Source organism: Pseudopipra pipra, chromosome 5 (genome assembly GCF_036250125.1).
Source record: "Pseudopipra pipra isolate bDixPip1 chromosome 5, bDixPip1.hap1, whole genome shotgun sequence".
Classification (NCBI taxonomy): domain Eukaryota; kingdom Metazoa; phylum Chordata; class Aves; order Passeriformes; family Pipridae; genus Pseudopipra; species Pseudopipra pipra.
This window is the reverse complement of record NC_087553.1, coordinates 3,822,474-3,839,722: the sequence shown is the minus strand read 5'-3', so window position 1 is coordinate 3,839,722 and position 17,249 is coordinate 3,822,474. Positions and strand designations below refer to the sequence as shown.

At 40.7% G+C, this 17,249-nt stretch overlaps 1 protein-coding gene across 5 annotated transcripts in view; it reads left to right on the top strand.

The window, feature by feature from the left end:
* Positions 1–17,249, top strand: part of ITPR2 (inositol 1,4,5-trisphosphate receptor type 2) — a 270,280-nt gene that overhangs the window by 140,851 nt on the left and 112,180 nt on the right. For all 5 annotated transcript variants that reach the window (XM_064654170.1, XM_064654172.1, XM_064654171.1 and 2 more), the window contains 5 exons: positions 1,875–2,003; positions 2,581–2,701; positions 12,829–13,019; positions 13,746–13,888; positions 15,388–15,496. In XM_064654170.1, the coding sequence (XP_064510240.1) occupies positions 1,875–2,003; positions 2,581–2,701; positions 12,829–13,019; positions 13,746–13,888; positions 15,388–15,496 (693 nt within the window). The remainder of the gene's footprint in view (positions 1–1,874; positions 2,004–2,580; positions 2,702–12,828; positions 13,020–13,745; positions 13,889–15,387; positions 15,497–17,249) is intronic.

Sequence of the window (17,249 nt, the reverse complement as noted above, 5' to 3'; positions counted from 1 at the left end):
AGCCAAAACTGGCATGCAGATTAATTAAAAGCAGAAGAACTTAGAGAGGTTTTTAGTTCTATGATCTCTCTTTTTGTTGTTGTTGTTGTTGAAACAAGTTTTGATTATTAACTGAATCATTTACCTTCGTGAGGACTGGCAGTGATGATGGTGCCATACTATCCCCAAAACTCAAGGGCTGAAGAGTTTGCTCTTTCAGTTTAGCCACTGTTGCTTCTCTGACCAAAATCTTTCCTTTCTTGGGGTGATAAAAAATGCACTACATGGAGGCATGACTTATGTGACACATTTTAGATAAGCAGACAAGCAAAGCTCCTCAAGATGCCTCATTTCTCCAGGTCTCAAGATATCTTTGCTTATTCCTCTGCCTACCATATGACAGTGCTTGTGTGTTAGAATCAAGGTGCTTCTGTGTTCCCTGAACACGGGTGCTTTGGGATGTCATGTCAGCAACCTTCCTTAAAACATTCCTGGTGAAATTGCTGTCTTGTAGCCTCCAAGTGTGACAGTGGCAGTGTGTAATTAGAGGGAATCTTTGCCCTGTGTGAGATTCAGGTGCTGTGGATTATCTTTCTGCTTCTGTCACCAACTTTTCTCTGTGACCTTAAGCAATTCACTCAGCTTCTCTGGACTGCAGATCCCCAGCCCTGGAGCGATGCAATGGTAAGTGTGTACCACTCAGGTTCATGACTGTGTGTTAAAAGCACAGACAGTAATGAAATGCTCCCCCAGGAGCCTGTATACAAAATAAATTCTGCTTTTGCATAGATCCCCCAGAACATTGCAGTCATCTTTGGCTTGCATAGGCAAAAGAGAAAACAACTTTGCCTTCATTTCTTGTTACACATGACTAGAACTGCTTATTTAAAGGCTGTTGAAGACATAGTGTGACTATAGTCTCTACTCCTTATTTGTCCAGTCTTGCTTTTTCACTATGTTTGACTGTAGACTGTAGACTCCTTCCAGTACTCTGTACACTGACATATGCAAAGTCAACATGACTCTGTGTGGATGTTCACAAGTGTTGAAAAGAAATAAAGGAAATACTGAAGGATGTAATCCACCCCAGTAATTTTTTCCTTTCTTTAAGTGTGACATCTTTATGTAGCAACAAACTTTTAGTGTTGTACCAAAGGGAGTCTTCAGGAGTCTTTTGTACAAATCTTCCCACGTCCTCCCACCATTTAATCATCATTCTGTGCTCCAGAGTTGTCCTGGTACCATCCATTCCCTTCTTTCATTGTTTTAGCTTGGCTTTTGTATTTTCCCCATGTGGCTTCCCTAAGTAATGCTGCCTGTCCTACAGTACAATCCAAAGGCTGCTGTATTGATTATGCTCTTTCCTTTCTTTACCTCTTTTTAAACATTTTTCCTGCAAAAATGTTTAAATTTTTCCTGCTTCACCTTTGCCACCCATTTGTGGTAATTGTAAAGAGAAGTTAAACATTACATGAAATCTTTCTAACCTCAGTTGTTTATGTCTCATCTGTCTCTAAAGCTTCTTCCAACCAACCCCACAATGGGAGGAAAGGTCCATTTTCTTCTTGAATCTGTCTAAATGTGTAAGTGGCTTGCAGTGTGCTGATTTAAGGGGATCTTTTCTTCATGGTGTGGGAAAGAATAGACAGCCAGCCAGAAAGAGCTAGTCCAGAAGAGAAGGGTTTTCAAAAGGCAACATGGACCTCCATGAAGAAAGATAAGCTCTCCCAAATACAGCTTGAGCACTAAGATAGTAATCCCTGAAAGAATTTGTATAAAAATAATTTGGTTTTATATTAAAAAGAAATATCAGATGTATTGTAATAAATACAAGATAATAAAGCTTGCTTATTGAAAAGAAGTAAATGCCATTATTTCCTCCTTCTTCCCTTCAGGTTTGCAACACAACCACAGATCGTAAACATGCAGACACATCTCTGGAGAAATATGTCACTGAGCCTGTAATGAACATTGTGAGCGGCTTCTTCAATTCTCCATTTTCAGACAACAGCACCAGCCTCCAGGTAAGGAAAAGAGACACAGACAAATATGTTATTCAGTCTTTTAATGAGATACCTTCTGTTCCCTGCATAGGAATGCTGTATCTTTTCATCCTCCTTTAATGTCTCTGTCCCCTCTCATGCCACTGACTAGCAGCTTAATTCCTCTTTAAAACACTTAATTTAATCACTTACATCTCTGAACCAGTAGGCAGCTCAGTGTGGTCAGATTTACATCTGGCTCTTGTGAATTCATTAGAGGGGGATCCTTGCAGAATGATGGCCTATCTCTGTATCTGTGTGAGAAAAGTGCTGTGTCCCATGACAGAAGGACACATACCTGAGAACTGGGAAGACTCCCGTCCTTCTGCTCTCTCTTGTGTTTGCCTGTCATTATGAAGAAAAATTGCATGATTTGGCCTTTTTAGAGGTGCAGCATTGATTTCTGTTTCCACCAGTCCTAAACTTCAAAGAGAATTTAATGGAGCTGTGACTTCAGTCTATAAGCTAAAAACCCCTCGGTTTATGTTGTGTCAGACCCCAGGGCAGTTGTGAGGAGATCCTGAAGGGTAAAATTCCATGTTTATCTTTTTGTTTTCAGACACACCAACCTGTTTTTATTCAGCTGCTGCAATCTGCTTTTAGAATTTACAACTGTACCTGGCCAAACCCAACACAGAAAGCCTCAGTGGAGTCATGTATCAAGACTTTGGCTGAAGTGGGTAGGTGCCAGGTTTTACTTTGATTATTGTTCTCCATGTTTTAAAGTTCAGACTTGAAGTTTACCAGTGTTTAATTTGACTCTACTGTCCTGAAGTTGTGATTTTAGAAATCTCACTTCCTGAGGCTGAATTCTTCCTTCTTTTATAAACCATTCAAATCTGTCTCATCAAATAGGGTTGTTAAGGTGAAACCTGTAGGTCAGAGAGATGATCTTGCTAAGTGAGTGATGAATTGAACTTTCAATCATCAATTTTAATTTGATGGTTGAAACTTTTGATGATTTTGGCTTTTTAATATCAAGCAAGCTAAGATATTAAACCACAACATAAGCAAAGGTTTTCTTGTGCATGGCAGGGGAGTTGGAACGAGATGGTCCTTAAGGTCACTTCCAATCCAGACCATTCTGTGAGTCCGTGAGAAACTGGGGCATTTTCAGTCGTGCTGGGCTGCATTTGCACACGCTGTTTTAAGGAGCAATGCACAGCAATTGTGCATTGGAGAACACTCATCATTTTTCTCTTCAGTTCCTGGGGGATGCATTCACTATTGTCAGGCAGTCCTGGGCTTGTTCAGATTTTGTCCCATCAAGGAGTTGGGGATTGAAACCACAATTGTCCCACTCCACTCCTTAGCTTCTCCTCTTAGTCCTCACCATCAGACCTACTCAATTACTGCTGTTACAGTCAGCCTTGTCAGGGGAATATTGCCTTGCATTGTTGCTGAGACCAAATTTGGCCCTCAGGGCAGCTAATAACTTATGTGCTTTCAAATCAATTAAAACACCATATTAAAGTGGAACTTGTTTTAAAACTTCTTATCCTGAAAATATTCTTCACCAGTACATAGCTAAGACTGGCAAAAGTTCATTAAGTTAAATTTCTGTAAATACAATTTTAAGTCTTCTGCCATGACAGAAGAAAAGGGTTATTCCGTAAAGTTTCTAAATAGTTTCAGTGATGCTGATTATTTGTAGAATAAGGTTCTGCTCAGTGTGAATGAAAATCTGAGTAGAGGTGGAGATACATAGAAACTGGCTAAATTCTATTGTTGATACCTTTTTTAAAAGTATTAATAAATAATGATAAAACAATATGAGAGTGTCCCTTAGCCATCTGCAGCATCTGTGGCATTGTAACAATCAAATCTAAATTTAGGTTTTTGGAATAGCTTTACGGAAGTATCATTTAACATTTCAGCCAAAACATCTCATTAACTTTTTCTGTGTGTGAGAATAAGCAGTTACCTAAAAACTTAGCAACAGTCAATTGTTTTATTTGTTGTGCAAATGATTTAATTATGAATCCATCTGGCAAGAGAACTTTGGAAGTTAAAGACATTTTATTTCCTTTATGCTACAGCTACTACAATCTCCCATACAGCTCCATCCCTACAAATCCTTGTTTGTGTGTTTAACACTTATGTCCTTGCTCTTCTCTGACAGTTCTGGAAGCAGTCATCAATAAATCACTTCCTTTGGGAGTCTGGAGAAAGGGGAAAGAAATAGGGCAGATGAGAGTATTTTGGAGATCGAGTACACCCTCTTGTGCTTCTAAGCAGCTCAGTGTCTTCATTTTTCTAGAGCTGCACCTAAAATCAAATTCTAGCTCAGAGAGGTCGCTGTGTTGTCTCACCAAGATAAGGGTATTTGGAAACTCCTGAGCCTGGGTTTATTTTCCATTTGGCCCCGTGCCTACAGCACACAGCTGATTTTAGCATGAAAAATTCACAGCAAATTACAGCTATCCAGAGCTCTGGTGATTTATGGATGAGTCAGGCCCAAGGTCTCACTGCGCTTTCTCTTCTCCCGTGTGCTAGGGCAAGAGGAAATAGCCTCAAACTGCACCAGGGGAGGTTTAGATTGGATATTAGGAAACATTTCTTCATGGAAAGGGTTGTCAAGCATTGAAACAGGCTGCCCAGGAAAGTGGTTGAGTCACCAACCCTGGAGGTATTTAAAAGATGTGTAGATGTGGCACTCGGGGATTGATTTAGTGGTGGACTTGGCACGGTTAGGTTACTGGTTGGACTCTATCTTAAAGGTCTTTTGCAACCTAAATGATTCTATACTGGTGAGACAGCCAACCTGAAATTGTCTCCGCAGCAGCCTGACAGGGACCATGGGTCCCCTTAAGGGAATGGCAGATCCAGCTTTATGGCCAGGTGTGCCAGCATGTGAAAGGGCTGCTGTTCTTTGGTGGGAAGTCTTCTGTGTGCCTCTTGTTCCTGGGGGAGCCAAGAGGAAAGCCCTGCAGCATGTCATGGCTGATATCTGGAGTCTTCTTCACATTTATGACTTGGTTCCCTGCTTGGTGAATTTAATTTCTACCTCCGCTATAGTCCTTTCTTTCATTCCATTTTCTGTTTCATGGAGATGGTGTTTTATAAATAAGCTCTTGTGCTGTCCTGTGGGTCCAACGTCCTTCTTGCTACTCTGCCTTCCCACCCCTGGGACCTCAAGCCATGCCTTGGGCACTCTCAGGTGTGGCAGAGCAGAGCTGAGCTGTCGTTGAAGGGCATCGCCCCGTGTCCTCCTCTGGGACTCCACAGCAGCAGGGCAGGGAGGCTGGGCAGCCTCTGGCGTTGCAGTGGGCTGGCAGCCTCAGAGCTGCTCCCTGAAAGCACATGTCAGCAGCCACATTGCTGATCTCCTTGCCCATATCTTAATAATTAAGGATTCATCACTAATGGTAAAATCAAGCACAGTAAAATTGCGTTGTGTTAGAAAATTACCACGTTTTTATTTAGTGGTTTATTTTGACGGTTCAGAAAGGGAGTGTAAGGGAAGAGTTGAGGGGGGTTTCCCCAAAGAGCAAGTTGGCAGGAGAAAAAGTAGAAGATGATTTGACAAACACCCTTGTGCAAAGTTTGGCTGTTGAGCAGAGATTTTAACTGCTGGTGATACTCAGTATTTTTAGGCACAGTGTCAAACGTGTCTTGCCTGGGCTAATTGAGTAGTCCTGCCCCTTTTTTGTGGAAATATTTGGAAAAACTGCCCCAGCTGGGGGTACCAGAGGTTTTTACAGTTGAGGCCCTTCTATGATTGGGTGTTCCACTACCCAAAATGGTGCTTTGCTTTGAGAAGCTAGAGGCATCTTCCATAACAAAAACATGGCAGCCTTCTTGTGCCTCTTTTGCTGCCTATGTATGTGGACCAGGTTTGGATTTTGGCTAGGCATCTATAAGCACCCTTCTGCCCTTTTTATTTTCCTCTTCTGACTTCAGAGTCTGACAGCTTTAATGTTAAGGCCTTTGTGTTTCACAGCAGGATTAAAAAAAAAAAAAAACCACTAAAAAGATTTTGCCTATAGGGAGTATTGGACAGATTTATAGCAGGCACCAAAGACTTGTGATGGAACATAAGTGTAGTATAGAGTTGAAAGAACAAACTTGATTTTTTCTGTGTGTGTGTTGCTATGTTGTTGCCCTGGATTTAGAAATTAATCTCGGAAGGAAGAAAATACATACACAGATTTCCCAAGATATCAAAGGTCCATATAATGTTGCACTTTTAAAAGACCCATTTCAGAGCAAGCTTAAGCAACATACATTCTTCTCAGTGCTTACTAGTTTGTTGCTGGCAGGTGGATGCAACTATTGCCTCAAGAGCTTACGATCATTACATCTGCCTTCTGATGAGCACTGTAAGAATGTGCATTATCTTCCAGGTCAACAAAATGATATGTTGCAGAAGCTTTTTTTCTGATAACCCTGGTACTTCACTCCCCTTGACTACCAGGGAAAAACTGCATAAGCTTTCCAAGCTTCACTTAGTGCTTTGTCTCCAGGCAGTTTCCTTCCTCCAGTTCAGCAGGACCCACAGAGGCTCGTTTCTCTTCTTCAGCAGACTCCTCTGTGGCTCCAAGCTGGATATCCAAGATTGGTATCCAACATGGATACCAATGTGCACCAGTTTTTTATTGCCCAGTAAACATTTGGCCGCCTGGCATGAATAGAAACGCCTGTGAAATAATATACATAGATTAATGTGCCTTGTCCATGCAGATTTCTGAAGCGAGTTACCACAGTAGTGAGAATTAACACATTAGACATATATTACTTTTGTTTTTTTCTCTGTTATTACATTGCACTGAGCTTTTGCTTGAAAATGCACTCCAAAAAATGAATGATCAAAACTCTGATAAAATAGTGACAAATTAAAAATGTTTAAAAGGTCCCTAGACCTTTGTGAAAACCGAGGAACTAAGACATCTAACCATTTCATTTATTTGAAATGAATTTGTTATCAAAGGACTTTCAGTTCCTACATTTTATGGTCTTTGCAAGGTTGAGAAGGGTTAGAGGCCAGTCTCAGAGTTTGCATTTTAAACCATCTACTGTCTTTCCATAAAGATTGGGGAATATCGCCTGTCCTCCCAGCTGAAGTTTGTATATCTTAAATTGGAGCAGGGTCTTTCTCCCAGGGCTGACCAATCTTTCAGGGCCCATGCAAAGAACTGTCTTTGCTTCTTAATTAAGTGATGATTCTTCTATCTTCACCTTAGAGCAACAGTTTTCTGTTACAAGGGCGAATGCAGTTGTGTTATACTCTTGTCTCTGGAGTATCCATTAGCTTTTCCCCTTATGTTTTTAAACATTGCATCTTCCCTCTGATACTGTGTGTATCCCAAAGATGTAGCCTGTGCTGTGCTGTGACCACCACTAATGAAATAATTGGAATTTCCCAGATGACTAAACAGTAGCAGATAGGAAACCTGCATTTTGTTAGGCTCTGTCTCTTGGCAAACCCTTTATAAAAAATCTGTTAGCAAGCCAAATCACATTAGTCATTATCAGATTATATCCTAGGATGATGTGCAGGAGAAGCAAAAGGAGAATTCTTGTTTCCATGCTACAAAATTGGAGGCAAGACATGTAAGATTGCCATTTTCCTAAGTTCAAAACTGGAACAGGTACAGAGGAAGCACTATTGTGATGGTCAGGGGAAAGGAGAACCGTATTACAAGAAGGGACTGAGAAAGCCCCATGTGTTTTTCCTACCAAAACACAGGCCTGTGTTTTTGCTCTTTTAAAGTACTTAGGAAGATAAATAGTCGCAGAGACATTCAAGCTGAAGGACAGTGGTGACCCAAAACCAACTGGACATAAATTACAGGAGGTTGTAAATAACCAAAATAGATTTAGATTGTAAATCAGAGGACTGGAACCAACTTTGGAAGGATGTCCTTGGTCAACGGGCTGAGAGAAAATGGAGAGAGGAGGGGTGGCAGATAAGCTCCCTTCATTTTAAATGGGGCTCCATAAATTTTCCCAAAGATATTAAAGAACATGAGTTGTCTGTAACAGAGAACAGATGGTCTAAAGGAGTAGTGAAGTCCTTTCTACTCTAGTATTTATTCCCTAATTTCAGGTCACCAATACCCCTTTGTACAGAATCCGAAAAAACTCTCCTGTGGCTCTTCCTGACCATGCTGTTATGCCCTCTAAAGCCCTTTACTTTTCCCTGACAAATTACAAACAGGATACATTAAGCATAAAATCTAGGTCACATTTTATTGCTTCTTTGGAATTATTGTGCGTCTTTTAATGTCCATATAGATGAATTTTCCTATAACAATTTTTTTCACTCCTGAAAATACGTTTCTTTTGCTTCCCATTTGAGCTTTAAAACCCGATTTCCATTTTCTAAAAAGATAGACCTTCATTTTCAATTTTTAGTTCAAATAAAATAATTATCCTGTTGTTACTTTTTTGACAGCAAGAAGAATAACATTTCAGATGAAGCACATATTTTATTCTATTTTAACTGTTTGTGTTTCCCTAATTGCAAGAAAAATTCAATGATGATCTTTTTACAGGCTGATAAATATTTTAGTGTAGATTTTCCGTTGGAAAAAAAACATCCAAGTGAAGGGTACAAGACTGGCAGGTTTGTGTCTTGTCTACACAAAGCTTTTATTTCCCTTAAAAAGTCTTGCTGTCTCCAGCATTAGTGTCTCTCCATCCAAATGCATTTGTTAAGCAGTCAGTAAATGATTAAGGAGCTGGAGGGATTGATTTATGGAACAAAATTAATTGAACTAAATATGCATCGCTCCATTACGTGACAACTGGGAAGTGTGGGAGAACATCATATAGCTGTCTGCAGCTACCAGAGGGGTGTAAACAGCAAGAAGAGGAAAGGCTCCACAGCTAGGCACAGCTGTGGCTTTTTCATGACCCACACCTGGTGCTGCAAGGGGTGAAACACCTGTGGGTCCCCCCAAAAACGTGCCCTAAGGATGGTTTAGAGTAGTGCAAAGGGCTCTGAAAGAGCTGTGAAGCCACGAAATGCTGTTGTGTTTTGTATACATTAAAAAAGGTAATGGAGTGAAATTTAAAATTAGGGAGCACTCGGTGGAAATAGCAAGAACAGCAAGGCTCCTCATGGCAAGGTACATTATTCTGAAGAATGGGCTTCCAAGGAAAATTACAGGCGAGGGCCACTTCCTGGAAATCCTTAGTGCTAAACTGATCCTCAGGCTCAGGCAGGCAGCACAGTGAAAGGACAGTGCTTCAGCAAGCATTCCTGAAATAGGTCCAATTGCTGTGCTTCTGTGGAGAGAAATACATGCAGGTAATTTAACCAAATAACACCTCTGCCCGTTCCAGCCTTCCTGGGAGCAGCTGCATGTGCTCCTGGGGCTGCGGGGGAGTCTCATTCACTGATGGAGAGTGGCTGGATTTTTTGCTACTTGATTCTCAGCATTAATGTTGCCCTTTTCTTTTGAGTCCCTGCCTCAGAGTACTTTTTCATTGTTTAAACAGTAAGGGAAAGCAAAGCTGCTGATGCACTGGGTGCCCACAGCTCCATCCAGCACGGAGCAGAACATTTTAGTGTGACCTGGCTGGATTTGCAGCACCGGGTTTCTTACCATTTCCATGGGTCCTGTTTGCTTGTCTCAAGTGTGGCTCTTGCTGATGGCATAATTGGGGGATTTCCCAGCAAATTCCATTTCCTCTGACACTGGCAAGTCAGTGTTGCATGTTCAGGGTGTAATTAGCCCTGTGCACGGTGCCCTAGGTAGGAATTGGGCAGTATAAAAGCTTGAGACATGCCCTTCACTGCAGGACAGAATTTATCTTTGCTGAAGACATCACAGAATATTCTGAATTGGACCCACAAGGATAATGGAATCCATGTTCTAGTCCATCCTTGTAGGTATCCTGCTGGATACTTATGGTACCACTGTACATACAGCCATGTAGCTTTTCCCCAAGTTCACTAGTCAGATGAAAGACAGAATTTTACCCCCTCTCAGCTACTTTGTCTCCCAGCTCTAACCCTACTTTGCAAGTTTGACTGCTGTCCAAAAGTATTTCTAAGTGGAACAAAAATAAAAATGCTTTTAAATATTTGATGTTGATACTTTAAGGGAGATTGACACATTTTGAAGAGGAAAACAGCCTACAACACCTAAATTAAAAATAAATATTTATGTTCACATTTGTTCATCAGCTTTCCAAAATGTAAAAATATGTTTCATGTTGTTTTAAATAATGAAATGTGAAACAAATGAAAGATAAACTTTCTACAAGCTGCAAAGGAATAAGAAGACAAAGGCTTTGTTTATAGCTTAGACTTCAACAGTGCCCTTTGACAACCAATACAAATCTTAATTACAAATGGAATTATACATGTAAGAACTGTTCAAAACAAAGCAGTATTTTTTTTCTCCCTCTGGTTTTCTTTGTGATAGTTTTAATTAGCTGCAACTCTTTGAACAATCATAGTCCTTGACTGCTCCTTAGACACTGATGGAAGTTGTTAACTTCCATGGCATCTGTAGGACTGCAAAAGTCTGGGTTTTTCTCTGAACAGAGTGTTCCCCATTGCTAAATTTATTCTTCAATATATCAGGATTCTGCATGCATTCCACTTAATTGAGAAGTGAGCACTGTCCAGTAACATTCCAGTGATTGACATTAGGACACAATAAATTGGATTAATAAGCTGCAGCACCTACTCACACTGGCAGAACTTTAATGGACTTCTCTAGTAAAGTAAGCAGCAACAGGGCAAATGTGTTTTGAAAAATAGCCCAGTTCCAGAATATGGAAAAAAACAATCATTAGAAATAATGGCCAGCCATCCGTGGTATTTTCCACATGTTAATCAGAACCTGCCTTCAAAACAAAAGGAGAGTGGAAAGGAAAAGTCAATTTGTCTCTTCCCATCTTGACCTAAAAAAAAAATGTTTATTTTTTCAATTCCCTGTGGCAGACTATTTAAAAGAAGGTGCCTACCAGAAGCAGAAGATGAGATCTCTCTTTCATCCCAGTGGAACAGCCTAATCCAGAGGAGGGTGCCCTGCACCTGTGGGAGCCATCAAAGGGATGAGAGTACCCCTGACAGAGCTCCCTTGCCACAGTCTGAGACTGGGGGGTGAGGTATCACAGCCAAATTTAGGTTTATAATAAATTCTGCCTTTACAATATAGTGTTCAAAGGGAGAGAAAGTTTGTGCCTTTTGGGATCTGTGAGTCACTGTGCTTGGCAGCACTCGAGCCTTCATTCATCCGAGCTGTGTGCCTGGCTCTGCTTGCACATACTCCTGTGGGGCCTGATCCATAGGCTGTTCGGGAAAGAAGGGCATCTGTTGACTTCACAAGTTCAGGACTTCAAGTTGTATATGTTTTAAGAGCTGGGAAGCAGGAGTGCTGTGGACAGCGTGTGTGTTGGTGGGGAAATGCCTCAGAGAAATGTTGAGCAGAACTGCAACATAGGCTGATGCTTTTTATAAAATTCACCTTCTTTCAATAAGGAAAATGAAAAAATCAGTTATTATTAGTCATTATTCCAAATGAACTAGAACTACTTCTCCATTTTGCTTCTAAGTTTTTATTAAGCATGAACTGTGCCATGGAAATTAAGTGAAATGACAGAATACAGAGCCTAAGCACTGGAATGTGACCTAATCTTTCAGAGCTATTACTGCATTGATCACAGAATCACAGAATAGTTTGGGATGGAAGGGACCTTAGAGATTACCCAGTTCCAACCCCCCTGCCATGGGCAGGGACACCTTCCACTAGACCAGGTTGCTCAGAGCCCCATCCAACCGGGCTTTTAACACTTCCAGGGATGGAGCAAACTCTTTGTTGAATTTCAGATAACTCTTGCTTGCCACTGTGATGTCCAGTGGGATGGAAAGAAGCAGCTAACACAGAAACTTTTATGGGGAGAGGGCAGATACCTTCTAACATTGCCTTTCAAACTGCCTTCTCAGACGACAGTTCAGAATGCAAGAGTAGTTTAATAGTGGATGCCCTGTAAGGATTCCTGTAAGTCTTTCCTCTTTTTTTTTTTTTTTTTTTTTTTTCCTCTGATATTGTCTCTACTGTCACTTCCTGCCCCCTAAAAACTAAAAAAAAAATTCTTTAACCATTGATTAAATTTTTTAACTATCAGTTAAACTATCAGATGTTTATTAACTATTAGATATATTGTAGTGGCATCCAGGAATCCAGGGTTTATTAATCCCAGCAGTATAGGAAACCCAGAGAGAAGAGGAGACAGTCTTTTTCAAATTTAATTTGTATGCACTCAGTTTCTCAAGGTCTTCACAGGAGAAATACACAGAAAAGCAGCAAAGAGCACTTGGGATGAATTGGATAAATGTGCATATGTCCACTAGAAAGAAGAATTTTAGAATTTGCTTCTGAATAAAGTAAAACTAGCTGTTGAGATAATAATGCATGCTCCTTTTGTTACTCTTATTAATATATCTGGATCTGATTTTTTTTTAGTAAAATAAAAATTCTGTTTTAAAAAATAAATGTATCTATAAAAATACATACTGGAAATTATCCCATTCTGTTTTAAAAAATAAATGTATCTATAAAAATACATACTGGAAATTATCCCCATCTCATTAATATTGGTGGAGCTTTCTTTCTTTAACATGATTATGGCTGATTTCTACCACTTAGGTAGAAGTAGGTAGGTAGTATCTTAGGTATCCTTATTTTTAGATATAAGACTCCTTATTTTTAAAACCTGTTGAAGTGATATCCCCCTGCCCCTTAACTTCAGGAACAGTCAGATTTTGCACGCCATGATCTTGATAAGATTTTCAAGTTTTTGCCACTGTAAATGTCTTACTTTAACTTTTTTTTTCCTGTTAAAGCAAAGAACCGTGGGATTGCAATTCCAGTGGATTTGGACAGCCAGGTCAACACCTTGTTCATGAAGAGCCACTCTAACATGGTGCAGAGGGCAGCCATGGGATGGAGAATGTCAGCCCGCAGTGGACCTCGCTTCAAAGAAGCTCTTGGTGGGCCTGCCTGGGATTACAGGAATATCATAGAAAAACTGCAGGTACAAAACCAGCAAATGGCTTGAGCAGTGGTGCCAGTGCATTTATCTCACATGTGCCAGATGTGGAAAGCCCCAGCAGTCACCTCCTGTGCCCCAGAGGATCATCAAAACCCTCCTGGAGCTCTGGCAGCCTTGGGGCTGTGCCCACTGCCCTGGGGAGCCTGGTCAGTGCCCAACCACCCTCTGGGGGAAGACCCTTTGCCTGAGATCCAACCTGAGCCTGCCCTGACACAGCTCCAGCCATTCCCTGGGTCCTGTCCCTGGTCCCCATAGAGCAGAGATCAGTGCCTACCCTTCCTCTGCCCCTCCCAAGAAAGTTGTAACTGCAGTGAGGTCTCCCCTCAGCCTCCTCTTCTCCAGCTGAACACACCAAGTGCCCTCAGTGTCCTCACAGGGCTTCAAATCAAGGCCCTTCACCATCTTCATTGCCTCCTTTGGACTCTTTTTAAGGGCTTCATATCTTTTTTATATTGTGGCGACCAAAACTGCACATGGTATTCTAGGTGTGTTCTCAAAGTGGTCCACAGAGCAGGATCTCCTTTCTGCCTTTTCGTGGCCACGTGTCCCTCTTTGGCTGCAGAGGAGGCAGTGGAGCTTTTAGGAGCTGTTATGTCAGGTCTATATCACTGGAGATTGTCTATGAGATGGAGATCACCTTGTGCACTTAGAGGTTCAACATCATCAGTTTTCTTGCAGCTCTGAATGTTGTCCTCCTTTCTTCCCCAGGATGTGGTGTCCTCCTTGGAGCAGCAGTTCACTCCCATGATGCAGGCTGAGTTCTCGGTGCTGGTTGATGTGCTGCACAGTCCAGAGCTCCTTTTTCCTGAGGGGAGTGATGCCAGGATAAGATGTGGTGCTTTCATGTCCAAGTAAGTGGTGTGCAGAGGCCTATTTGCTTTGCTGGGAAGGATGGCAGGGAGTTAACATTTTCAGCAGCACTTAACCCTGATTTTCAGCAGAAACTCATGTATGCAGGTGGCTGAGTTCACTATTGAAAGCTTAAACTGAGGGGTTTTGCTGCATGGTTTGTATTTCTCAGCAGTTTAGGAGTCTGGAGAGGAGCAGAGAGAGAGGTTGCTTGCCTTGTTTACCTAGAAATGGGATGTTAATAGCTTGTTAAAACTGTGGCAGGCTCAACTTCTGTTTTCTCAATGGGCTACTTTTGCTATTAAGTTTCTCCAAATCTACAGCATTAACTGAGACTTTCCATAGTAGAATCTTCTTCATAGTGAAGCAGTGGGGGGCTCAGGGCTAGTGGTTTTTTGTTGAAGGTTTTTTTTGGAATAGCAAATAGATATTTTTATTTTAAACTACCAACAGCTCTTTTAAAATACAGTTCACTGGCACCCCTACCTGGTCTTGAATTATTAGATATTTTATTTGCAGTCTATGCATTGGAATAGAGTCTTGCAAATTTTTTATTAGTCCTCAAGTGAGATGCCCCCCCTGCCCTTGAGAAACTATAATTTAAACAGAGATAACTTGAGGGAAATTAATGCATTTGGCAGCTCTCCTGATTCCTTGGCTATTTGCGTATTCTGCAGAGGTAGTGTTATAACAATACACTTTGTATCTTTGGAAAAATTAAGCTAAATTTTGGGGTTGTCCCATCTCATGCCCTCTGTCCAAGTTCCTGTCCCAAGTCAGCATCAAATCATGTGCAGGGCTGATGGATGTGGCCCATGTACTGCACAAACATTTCTCCAGCAATGTGTGAAAAAGTGCAAGGATCTGTGCATGGACCTGCTCTGCACAGACAGGCTGCTTCTAATACCAGCTTAATTTGACTAAAATCCAAACTCCTGTCACAGCCATAGCTGGAGATCAAAATGTACCCTGTTTTCTGGCTTGTCAAGTTGTTGTGTGAGTGTAAACAAAGGTTATGTTTCATCCAAATGCCTGTATTTCTGAACACTTCCATGAAAGCTTTTTGATGATCCTTTTGGCTGGATACCATTTGCTAATTGTATCATAAATATATTTTAACCATTGTGGAAGTTGGAAGGTGTAAAGGTTGTAGCTTTTAAAGGTTTTGAGATGCATGGTGAGCACTGCTTACCTTTAAATAAAGGTTAAAATAAGTTACCTTTAAATAAAGGATGAAATAGCAAGTTTGGATCTTAATCTGGAAGCCCTCAGAAAATGTGGACGTAGAATTCTGCCTTCTGTATGGGCAGTAAAATATGCAAAGTGACACAAAAACCACCTTGAAAGTCCCATTTCCTTTTTAATTATGATTTCTCTTGACTGCTTCTATTTCCTTTCCTTGAGGAAAAATATAGTGACAGGCAATTTTTGCATAAAGAAATTGTAGTATGGCTTAGCAACAACGTGCAACGCTCTTTAAGGTTTAATATTTTACTTTAAGGTTGATTAACAACACAAAGAAGCTCATGGAGAAAGAAGAAAAGCTCTGCATTAAAATTCTTCAGACATTACGAGAAATGCTTGACAAGAAAACTAACTTTGCAGAAGAGGTACTGCTACCACTTTAATATTAAATGTAGAACTAACAGCACGGTATTAAATGTTGGCTGTGGGACAGTAACAGAATCTGACACGAGTTCAGTTTTGTACATATTTTAGAGATAACTTTGTGTCTAGTAATGTGTGGTAAGGTAGGAAGTTAGATTGGAACAAAAGAAACTATCTGCCTTACACAGTTTTGTGTGAGGGACTCGGCAAGAGTTCAAGCAAGGAAGATTAAATGAATTAGCAGTAGCAAGTATTACTATGTATAATTACTATATATTGGATATCTGGTATTTCTGGAGACTAGTCTGCTTATGTCACATCTGACTTTACCATAAAATCATATTACATATGATGGAAATATATATATGGAAATATAAGGGATTTTTAATTCCAAGTGTACAGTTTTTCCCTGCTGCCTGTGGTGCCAGACTTTTGTACTCCATACACTTCTTAATCCTTGTAAATGTGTGAAAGGAATGTGCAATGTTTAGGCAGAGCTGGCAGTTTTGGGAAGAAGTGGCATAGTTTGTACTCTGTAAGTGTCTAATTATTTCTTGCACTTCTCTCTCTCCCCTTATTGGCCATTTTTCTCTTCCAAACCCAAGTTTTTCAAATACCTCTTTCATTCTGCCTGTGCCTTTGGGTATCAGTAGCTGGATTGAGATTTACATGTCAGCTGTCCCTTCTTTTTGAGCCATGATTTTTGTGTGGTTTCCTCTTATCTGTATTTCTGGGTATTCCCCAAATCCTTTCAGTATTATTCACTCTTATATATGAATCATAGAGCTATTATCTGATCTCTCAGTGCTGACATCTGCCCTGCTCTACACAAGAATAACCAGTGTGAGCAGACAAAACCAAGCTCATCTTCACCTCCTATAAGAAAACTGTGGCTAGGCCTGGTCCAATAAATTCTTTTTTTAATGTCATAACACAAATTTCTCAGATGAAGCAGATATTATTATTCTTAATTATTATTCATACTTATTCTAGTAGATTTCTGGGTCCATAACACCACTGCATCACATGGGAAAATTGATTTGCTTTTGTAGCTTCATGCTTTTTGCCAAAACTCTCCAAAATAATTGCATGGACCCACTAAAAGTTAACCTCATCTCAGGACTACGGGGCGGGGGGGAAGCAACAATTTCAATGTATGGCTTAAGCAAAAAAATTGCCTATTTTAATTGCTCTTTGTACCCTGTTGTGATGCTGATAAAGTGAGACAGAGTGAAGCCATCAGAGGGAATGTGCCCCACTGGTGTGTAGGGGCTTTTCACCTCTCCAGCCCAGCTTCTCTGGAGTGGACATAGGAGGTGTATTCCCATATCCCTCCACCATCTCTGTGGGGCAGGGTGGTGGAAGAGCTCTTGGGTAAACAGAATTTCTCCCTCATGCTTCCTCTCGAGCCCCATTGGTTTTACACTGCAGGATGTAATGAATCAGTGCAAACAAATAAATGAGTAAACAAGCTTGTATGGTTAGCAAGTGCTTCCCTGGCTTGCTACACTTATGAGTCATTGTTCGTGCCATGGACTTTGGAACAGCAAAAATAGCACAATGAATAGGCTCATGTGCGTGTTTCCCATCTTTTTTTTGAACCATGATCTCACTGCCCATGAAGTTATTCAACTGTGCTATGCAGATGTTAAAAAAAAAAATAATATAGTAGTAAATACATAATGGTAATACCAGAACAAAGCTAGAGAGGGAAGTGTGACATTTTGACAGGAAGACTGAGTTTGTAAATCATGC